Here is a 10,991-nt window from a genome sequence, read left to right as displayed (position 1 = left end):
GTACAAAGTACATAATGATAGAGCCAGATGGTGTAATTTGCTATTTATAACAATGATATTCCATATCGACTGCTTAATCTGCAAGCCAGCTAACTGCACTTTTGACCAAAATTGGGATTTTGATGGCATTTTGTTATAAAGCATGTTTTCTATGCTGACACTAAATTTTAAACTCCTAAACCTATAAATACAATATGTCGTCTCTGTTCTGGCAGAACACACTAACTGAAGAATACTAGTTTTGAGTTATTTGACTTTGAAGTTTTTAAAATGTTTGAAATGGTCTATCATGTGAGTTTATTAAGTAATCGTAAAAAGGATGACTTTAAAATAAAGACTGTTTATTTATTAAGAAGGTTTCCAGACGGTAAAGTTTGAAATAAGGAACATTTTGGTATAACTAACTCAATATGTAATTTTTTCGAATTAGTGTCTTCTGCCAGAACAGTGACGATGTGTTATCGTTCTTCTGCAAGTTACTTACTGCAGGTGCCAAATTTCCAATATCCGGCCATGTCCGATCCTGATAGGATCATATCGTCGGTCCCAATTAAAAAAGTCGGATCTGCAAAATGCTACTTTTCAGTACGAGCAATCAAAGATATTTTTATCCGTTAAATATCCGTAAAATCGCCAATTTATGAAATATTGTTACCAAATTTGGCAAAAACACTTATTTTTAGGTGGTTCAAATATATATATTACAATTTTTGAGAATTACTTATAAAAACTCGAGAAAAGTCACATGCGACATTTTTAACTGGAATAAATTAAGTAATTTTGTCAGAAGTGTCAGTTATGACAATTTTAATGGGACTATGTTAAAATTAATATGTCGAATGTGTCAGTTCCGACTATTTTAACTGGAATTTGATAAAAATTTTATGTCGGATCTGTCGAATAAAGCAATTCCAAGTACTTAATTTAAAGAATGTATGTATAAAATCGAAATCACAGATAGATATAAAAGTAGCTACTTACAAAAAAGAAAACATAATCATAAATTTGACATTGTAAACATAAAAAATATACCTCATAATCATAAAAACTGGTCATTGTTGTAGCTTTATAAAACTCCTATATATTTAAATATTTTTTTTAACTTAAAAATCCCCAAAAACTATAGTTAGTAATAGTTAACTTTGTTTTTTGTCACTATTACTATCAATGATATCCTCCGCTTGTATTTTTAAGAATCTTTCAATATGGGCGAGCTCCATGTAAAAGTTGTGATATTTTTCTGGAATAAGATTACTCTTACACATATCTTGCAAATTTTCATACTTATAGTAACTGACAGGAAGTGAGCCATCATAAGCTTCCTTCAGATTTTCAAGAGAATTTGATCTGAAGGAAGCTTGTGAAGTGTTTCGTGTTGCACATCTTAGCACAACTATAGCTTTTACAGGTTCACTTAAATCATATTTATACTCAATCGTGTCGCATTGTTGTGCATTTACCTTTAGTTCTGTTACACGAGTCAATTACATAAATTCACGAAGTATTTTTTGTCCAATTTTTGTTTGCGAGTAATCAGTGACGTCCCGTGTGGGTAGGCGGATTGAGTGTCGCTTGGGGGCGGCAGTTACTCGAAGGGCGGCAATTCGAGGAGAATCATTTGGAATATAATATAGAAATAGCTAAGTACTTAAACTTAGTAATAACGAAAACACCTTTCCATTAAAAAAATTAGCTCACTGGTTTTGTCGGGTTCGCGATATCTAGTATACTTCCGTTGCCCCTTCGACATCCTTGGTGACTAGAAACGACACGTGCAGATTTGCGAATAATTACAGCCTGATATAGTAATGTATTCAAACAAGTACAACACATTTCTTAGATATTGGACTAATGAAAGGATAATAAAAATACTGTATAAAAAATGGGGCGGCATTTTGGCGCTGCCTAGGGGCGGCATTTTATCTAGGGACGTCACTGCGAGTAATGATTTAAAATCCTATAGGTACATCATTGTAATGACTTTCTTTACTATGTATGGTTCACTTTCAGCTTTTGTCCAACGGATTAAGCAATACCTACCACTTCTTAGGAACATACAAACATTTTGCGATCACTAGCTCTTTCAATGGTTGAGTGGACGCTGTCATTCTCATTCTGAGTGTGGTCCTTTTCCATAAATCTATGAGTAATGGTGACATTGAACTTCTTGACTGCAAGCATATAATGGGTAAATACGATGCGGTTTCTATTTTGACCACCACAATTATTGTCGGACCAAAATTTAAATTCTTTTACACCGATAAATAATGCGGTTCTTTTATAAAATTGTACAGACAACTTACTAGAAACCTCATTTGCTCCCCGTTTTGCAACTCCTTCGTGCCACATATAAAAAGTTCCGATTTTCATTGCCATATTATACACAGTAACATTCAAAGTTGGTAATTTTCGTTTGTAATAAAAAATACGTCATACTTCCCCATGAAGAGTCGTTAGTACTTTTTGAAAGTCAAATATAACAATTACAATACTTTTACTCTGTAAAGCCTCGTTTTTATCTTCATTTTTAAGTGTGCGATGTGCCTTCCTAAGGGCTAAATGTTTGCCCTGTCTTTTTTTATCTTCGTCTGTTGGACCGGTTTTGATCGAAAATGCATGACAAAGGCAATTTTTTTTTGGCCGGTGAAATGCTATATTGAACTTTTCATTTACAATATTTCTGTATTACCCTTTGGTTTGTGACTTGTTAGAATATTTATTCAGATCAAACCACTCGCGATATAAATTGAACATTCAAGAGTCACTTACAGTTTTTTAGAATCTTTTCGAATATAGTGCGATTCTACCAGAGGAAAACAGTTTACGTGATCGCATATGCTTTTCACCACCGTTATCTATGACGGTTTTTATGGTCGTATTTTCCACGTTGATCAGGCTCAATATTATTATCTCCATCATATTTCTTCCAAGCAGTGCTTATAATAGTACGTTTTCCAGATGAAATAGTATTCAGAAACATAGTCTTACAAAATATTTCTTTTTCTTATCCTCAATAGGCACATAATAAACAAATGTATTTCAACGATCATGCTTGGTGACTTCAGTTTTTTGTCGACGCTTCAGAATTTTCTCGGTATATTTTACGTCTAGAGACCAAAATTTGTGAAAAATGTGTAAGCGTTGCTCTTCAGAAAAAAAATCATAGCACTTCAGTTGGCATTTTGGCATGGATTCTTCAAACATTTTTCACTAGCTGAAAAATAAAAATAGTCATTCTTAATGATATACTAAACAAAATAATGAAGAATAATATGTAAATTAGCCATTTTATATATATTACCCGTAACCCTCAGAAGCTAGCTTAAACATTTTAATAAAAAAATAATTTAATCAAGGAACATTGTCGGTACTACAATAATTTTAAAACACCAGTCCCATTAAAACTGTCGGTTCTACCACTTAACACAAAACAGAATTGTTGATGTACAGTGAAAATAGTCGGTTGTACCACTTATGACATTAGGCATAAAGTTTTGTCCAATTAAAAACGTCGGATGTCCCACATCGGACAGAGATCTTATTAAAATGTAGGTTAAAATAGTCATATCTTCCACAACCGACATTATTACTTGGAAACACCTAGTTGTGAACTATGTTAAGTAAATATAAAAATATGACAATTATAAAATATCCACTTATTTAATTTTATAAGAATGCCACTTAAAAATAATATTTTAGTAAAATTTTACTTAACCTACCTTTTCTGTCAGAATGACCGTTGAGATTTGAATTTTCAGTGTTCATTTCTTTCTTTTTCTCCGGAAATTTGTCACTATAATTTGAGCCTATAGCATTTTTAAATATCCTTTGTGACCTATTGCTTGCTATGATGAATAAAAATACGGATTATAGAAACTATTCTAAACTTTTATAAAAATATCCGTCTGTCCGGTGAACATAGCAGCAACTGTCAGATCCGACGCATCTTGCTCACCCGCGCCCAGCCAACAATGTCGGTTGGTAAGAACCGACATTGTTATTCGGACACTGTTGGTAGATCTGTCATTTTTAACTTGAGTATCTCGGAATTTTTCAAACAAACAAAAAAAACTGTGATTGTGGTATAAATATTTAAAGTGTTTAAATAACTTTTACGTAATAATCCGAAAATGACAAAAATTCAGATCCGACTTTTTTAATTGGGACCGACGATATGGGCCTCCACAGAGTGGAGGTTTGTATTGACAGATTTTGTTTTTTACGAGAAATGCATGTCAGCCACTTGCTCAACCTATTAGGTCCATACCCTGACACACACAAATTGAAAAACAATGTGTACTTGCCGGAACCAGGATTCGAACTTGGGACCCACGGCTTTATAGTCCAACGCTTATGCCGCGCGGCCACCGTGGGCGTACAGATTCCAATATCATAAATGGAAAAACTCCTCTCTTTATATATAAAAGGGAAGTTAAAATAGTGATTAATTCATAGTGCAGCTTATTTCGATAGTTAAATTATTAAGTTTTTTTTCCGTCCTAAACAATTTGCCCATATGGAGTTAGCCGGTTTGCAGAAGCAGTTGATATGTATAGATATGAAAAAGATAATTTCCTTATGAATTATTTCTCTTAGATTTGTCATCACCATTGGTACTGATACCTGCCTTTCTCTGTCGAGGAGAATGGTGAGGGCCGTATCACTAGCAGGCCAGAAGCGGGGTGAAATTGAGAGAAACGCACGTTGTAGTTGCTGGCAGGAGTTTATTATATCGTTATCCAGGGTATTGTCGTTGGCGGTGGATTGTAGACGCGGTTTTTGCTGGCTGTTGGCTTGAGATGCTTGTGGCTGGCTTGGCGTCCGAGGTGAGAGAGTCAGGACTTGCGGCTTGGCGTGCTGCCGACGCGGTCTTTTTCCTAGCTGGGCTGGAGATGCTTGTGGCTTGGCGTCCGAGGCGAGAGAGAGCTTTTCGTGCGCATCCAACTGTCAGATCTGTGGCGTCATGGCGCTCTGTTGGTCGCGAACCTCCCTGTTTTGCCGACGGATAGACTTTCGGTAGACCGCATCTGTGTTTTGGCGGGAGCGCGGACGAATTTTAAAGTCAGATTTTAGGAGAGGCGGGCTCCGCTTGGCCGAGGGTTGTGAGAACCGCGAAGAGTGGACGTAGGCTGTGGTGTTATGGGAAAGTTGATGGTTCGGTCCGTCCTTTGAGGTGGTCTCCTGTGGGAGACCTTCATCCGGTATCAGTACCTACTATAACTGATTGTTGGGTCTGGGCGCTATTATTCCCTTCTATTTATTATTTATTTCCCCCCCCCCCCCTGCCGTATCGTCGTTGCACCTGCAAAACCGGCTAAGTGCATACATTTTTTTTTTACATTTATAATTTTTATAAAAATTCCTTCTATACCAAGGAAAAAATATAATGATTATGATAAAAGGTATTCTGGAATTGCTATAAAAAATGTTTCGATGTTGTAGGCGACAGGCATTGTAATTCGCATTGTTTTTAGCCTCTTCTGTAAAGTTTTGAAAAATACACAGCCGACTTTGAAGGCGCAACGTCAGTAATACATCGTCATATCAAATACAAATTCTAAAATGTCGCAATTTCTAAAAAATGACTAGTGTAAAGTTTGCTGAATGTTTGTTGAAAAAGTGCTATAACCATGGACATATTGCGTATCCAAATACAGCTTTATTCTGAAATTTAAAACAATGATATTTACAATAATACTCATTTATGGTATATAATATTAATTATTTTTCAGGAAAACTGCATATAAATCTCGTTTCAACAATAATGTCATATAAGATAAATTATTGTAAATCTCTCACATATACTGAAAAAACCTCCAGTTTATCGACATAATTCAATGATTTATATATCATGGATTTACAATAATTCCATTATATTTTCAATGGGTGAATTCATAACAGTTTCAACAATAGAAAAAGTGATGTAAAATAGTGTCTTATGTTAGAAGAATATTATAAATTTATATATTTGATGCAATAATACTCTTGAGACTTTGTATCAAGAGTTATTTTATTATGTACACAATAAAGTGATGTCTCAATTATATTGGCTCTATATCAATTATACACTCTTTTACTTGTTATACCTACATAAACCGGTTTCTTGATGTTTTTCATTTGTAAAAATAGGTCTATTTATATTCAGATTATGGTAATCAATTAAAAAAAATATAATGAGTATTGAAATTAGATTTTGAAGGTTATATATAAAAAAGTATAATTATATGTAAGCATATTATACTATTAATGAAGGTTCATATCCTAAGTTTAACAAAAATCACATGTCATCTTTTCAAATATGTGGTTGACCCGGGGTAGGGGATTCAATGGGTAACAACATATAACCTTCACTTAGAGTTGGCTAACATGCTCTGCTTAGTATCAAAAATGATAATTTACCATTTCATATCGCGAATGAGATTTAAATTTCACATCTAATTTTTTTCATGATGTTGTCTCACACGCTATTTGCGGGTGTATTCGAATTGCTTACTGCAATGCTAGAAAATAATATCACAATAATTGCAAACTGCTTTTCTTGTGTCCATGATGCGGTGGCACTGTGAAGTATTTTACCTATATAAAAAAACATTATTTTTCAAATTACCATGATGGCGTCATGGAAAATTGTGTTCACAGTGATCAATCAGATTTTATCATGCAGCCTTCAAATAGAATGGAAATTTTTTGTAAATACCAACAAAATTTAATTATATTCATTGTCAATTGATTTTTAAAAACTATCACTATATGCAATTTGTAGTCTAGTTCAATGAAAACATATGACTGACAAAGTTTAGTGTGCACTATTTGTCTGATCTTAATAGCCTACCTCCACCCTTCGTGAATATGATACTACAAATTCACCGGTAGACCTCAGCAGCAGCTTTAATAAACAAAATTGAAACGAAAAAACTGTAAAATTTCAAACCTTTTCACATATTTCAAAATCCCAACCGGACAAAAAGAGGATGTATGGTAACTGTATGCAAATTGTCAAAAAAAACTACAGAACTTTTTTGGAATGTTTTATATTTTTATAAAAATCACAACAAAAACAATAAATTGCTTGCGAATTCAGCAGTCATAATATTTACATTGAAATCTAAATTACTTACTCTTCATAATCAACATCAATTGTGGAATATCTTACGCCTTATATAATATAAATATAGTATATGACAAAAATTGGTATATGCTGGGTGTATTATTAATTTTAATACATCAATTACAATATGAATGGTTAAGTTAACTTTATTGGTTTACATTTATTTTTCAATACAGATGGTATAAAAAAAGTTTAGACATTTATTATATTATTATTATGTAGAACATGGGTTGGTTATTCAGTTTTCACAACATTTAATACAATACTTAGTAAAAAATTGTAATAAAAAAACAATACATGACATTTATCGAGAAAAATATATGTAAATAAATGCAGAAAACAATAATTTATTTATTCATAAAATAATGAATTAATAAAAAAACTATAATATGCACTTAATCAATAAGTGCCAAACATTAAAGAAAGTGACTAAAGAAATAAAATTAAATGAATTATAAGAATATGTCAATAATTAGTTTTGTTATATTATTTTGCAGTAATATATAATTTAACATTCTCACAAGATTATGTTCATTTTGTGGATTCAAAACAGTTATGGAATAAAACAACACTTTCGCAGTTATCAATTGAACTGCACTATGCATTTTTAAATGAACCTTTTGAGTATACGAGATAATCTCGCTTTGAAGTTTTATCTTCAGAATATGTACGTCCACGATTACCGAGCGGCTTATAATGTCGTGGGTCTCAGGTTCGAATCCCGGGTCTGGCAAATACACATTTTGTTTTTCAATTTGTGTTTGGAGTCAGAGTGTAGACCTAATAGGTTGAGCAAGTGGTTAATACCCATTTCTCGTAAAAACAAAAATATGTTAACACAATCACTGCTGACCTTTTAAATACCATATTTAAATAACATGTTAATTATATCTAATGGCAAACTACTCCAAACGCTCCAGTCGCGGTGTTAGGACTAAATGAGTTTTAATACAAACCTCCACAATGTGGAGGCGCATAATATGGTCCTATTAGGATCGGACATGGTCAAAAGAAAGAAAGAAGAATTTGTATGCAATATGTGCAATGACACAAATATATTCAAAGATCTATATTTTTGCATACTGTTGTCATTCATAACTACATATTATCTAATGTTGGCAGGACCGGATTACTGCAAGGGTTTTAGGTGCTACAACCGAGGTACCTCCCCTAGCTTGAGGGTCGCTATCTATCACATTGTTTTAATACTCTATTGTTGTAGTTTTTTGTGCAATTTCATTGTTTGCCTTACAACTTGTTCATTCCACACTTGATTACAAAAATATCCAGGCTTTCAGAAAACCACATAGATATATTGCGACCTCACTGGGAATCGAACCCAGAGCCTTGTGCACTATGTGTTTAATGATAGCTAATCCGATTGGAGAAAGGAGTTTCTCAAGGATGAAACATCTAAAGAATATACACAGGTTAACAACAGTAACACAAGAATGACAGACTTGTTGTCATGGCAATTAATGAAAACAGTGTTCGCATTATGGGGAAATTTTGTTTCCAAGAATCTAAGTATTAATTAAAATTACATCTATCTTCATATCCATTGTCTTATTACTGAGGATTACAAAATTATAAGCATTGCCAATAATCTCTTTCCATCTGGAGCGATCCCGCACTGATCTTGTTGCTTCAGTAATTGTTGATTCAGTCACTTGGAACATGTTTAAATACAAATGTTTTTTAGCTTTGTGATGTTTAATATTTTTTTGCCCTTTTGAAAAATTTCTCACAGTTACCTACCAAACCTATAAAACCCAGGGGCCTACAATTTCCTAAGCCAGCCATGAATGTCACACCATTCATTAATGCATAATGCAATACAATTCTTAATAGGTAATTGTTTCAATAATAGTATGGCTGTGGAGTGAAAAGTATTATAAAAATTTAAGAAGTTTTCTTATCAAGTCTTTCGAGTCTCTGCAGAAGTGTCGGGTGAGAATGATGCCACGCCGAGTACAAGGAGTCGTAAATGGGGAATCCCAAATTGTCCAAGTTGAGTTTGATGAGAGCCTTCTGCAAGTTATCAGAGTGACCGAGGGATATAGCGAAGGCGTCCGCTTGAAATTCAAACTTCCTCGACAGAACAGTCATGGCGAACGATAAGATCGCATTGTACGGAGCCAGAACAAGTCCGGTTACTGACAATAAACCGATAAGAATTGGCTCTTGTCCCGGGGCGAATCCTAGAGACGTGTACAGAGCTGAGTATTTAAACATAAAGCCGAAAGCGACAAAAGTGAGTAATAGATTCAGTTGCATGACTATCATGTTGATGTAAATGTGGCAATGGCTCCAATGGCCAAGTTCATGTGCTAAAACTGCTACGACTTCAGCGTCTGTGCATCCTTTCTTCTTGGTAGGTGTTTCAACGAGTTTGTCAGATGTCTCATCATTATTCTTTTCTGCTTCATCCTCTTTCTTCGTATAGTTTTCTAACAAAGTATCGAAGAGAACGATACGTTTCGAGCCGAATAATCCATAAAAGTATGCGTTACTATGTGCGGAACGTTTCGATCCTTCGACGACGTACAGTTGACCGAGAGGAAACTTCAATGACGCAGCTAAATTTTCGATCGCATTCCTCAACGCTCCTTCAGGTAAAGGTGAATATTTATCGAATAGCGGAGCAATCAATGAAGGATAAATCATTAACAGTAAAAATGTCATAATCATTGTGAATAACCACAGCCAGACGATAAACATATCTCCTCCTCTTTGGATTATGTAGATGATCACTGAAGTTATCGGTAGAGTGAGAACGAGTCCGAAAATCAAAGACTTGATGTTATCCTTGATGAAGAATGGCACCGTCTGTTTATTAAATCCGTGTTTGGCTTCGAGAATAAACGTGAAATAGACGGTCATCGGCAAACCGCAAATGGTTGAAATGATTGTGAAATAAAACATAAAAATACAGCTGATTGTAATTTCACTGTCAGATGTATAATTGAAAGATAGCGCAGTATTTTCAGATTTCTGCCAGAGGGCAGCCATCCATCCGAAGTATATTACTAAACTATTTACGACTATAGAGAAGAAGTCTCGGAAAACACCGAATTGGGTTTTATCCAGCCCGTACGAGCGGGCCTTTTCAAATGTGTCTTTATCTAAGATTCCTTGTAGTTCTTGGGGTATTTTCTTTTTCGTCTTGAAAACACGAATCTATAAGAAAAAGAATAATGTCAAATTTAATTCAAGAAGTTATTTAATTACATGGAAATTCGTTCACCGACTTGAAAGGCCGGTCACTAAAAGTTTTTCTTTTTTACATACCTGACGCAGTGATAAAAAAAGCTCCCAGCAATATTCTGCCCACATAAACGATATGATGCCCCACATCACGGCATTTTGTTTTGAGATCTCCATTATTTTAATCTTGTGATATTCTCAAACAGCTGCACGATTTGTGATTTCGCCCTCACGCTGATAAAACTTACTTTTCTGTATCGTGAAAATAAACTGTCAAACTTGTTGCCAGATATTAAAAAAAAGTAGAAAAGCAAATACGCGAGAGTATTATACAGCCGGATATTTTTTTTGTTTAAAATAATATTAATCTGAAAAAATAATATAATTGCCTTTTAATTTTATTGCTATAAATATTCCTAAATTTTATATGATAATATTTATTTATTTCTCTTCTTCTTCATTGAATACTGAACTATTAGGGTTTGTCATCCTAGATACAAACAATGGAATCCCAGTACTTACCTTTACAGTTTTACCATTATGGATAAAGTGTTAAAAATTAAAACTGCATTCAGGAGTTTTGTAAATCACCGGTAAGATGTCCTTACCAGTGATCTGCAAAACTACACATATGTACCTATACACAACCCGAACGCTGCTTTCGTCTTTAACGTCT

At 34.0% G+C, this 10,991-nt stretch overlaps 1 protein-coding gene across 1 annotated transcript; it reads right to left on the bottom strand.

The window, feature by feature from the left end:
• Positions 1–7,641: 7,641 nt before the first annotated feature.
• On the bottom strand, positions 7,642–10,571 carry LOC147075698 (CAAX prenyl protease 1 homolog). Its single transcript, XM_085942007.1, has 2 exons — positions 10,400–10,571; positions 7,642–10,288 (listed from the first exon to the last, which is right to left on the bottom strand). Exons 1-2 carry the CDS (start codon positions 10,490–10,492, stop codon positions 9,011–9,013), a joined length of 1,371 nt encoding a protein of 456 aa, XP_085798133.1. The 5' UTR covers positions 10,493–10,571; the 3' UTR covers positions 7,642–9,010.
• Positions 10,572–10,991: the final 420 nt, after the last annotated feature.

This window comes from Rhyacophila brunnea, unplaced genomic scaffold, assembly GCF_057557595.1.
Source record: "Rhyacophila brunnea isolate RB1 unplaced genomic scaffold, BYU_Rbru_1.0 scaffold_14, whole genome shotgun sequence".
Taxonomy (NCBI): domain Eukaryota; kingdom Metazoa; phylum Arthropoda; class Insecta; order Trichoptera; family Rhyacophilidae; genus Rhyacophila; species Rhyacophila brunnea.
Note: the sequence above shows the minus strand (reverse complement) of the source record. Positions and strands in the feature narration are given on the sequence as shown.

What these genes read in the sequence shown, in the direction of transcription:
- LOC147075698 (XM_085942007.1), bottom strand. Translation starts at nt 10,492, where the DNA reads ATGGAGATCTCAAAACAAAATGCCGTGATGTGGGGCATCATATCGTTT. An exon ending in TTTTTTTATCACTGCGTCAG is followed by an intron (nt 10,289 to 10,399) that starts GTATGTAAAAAA and finishes TTTTTCTTATAG; the next exon opens with ATTCGTGTTTTCAAGACGAA.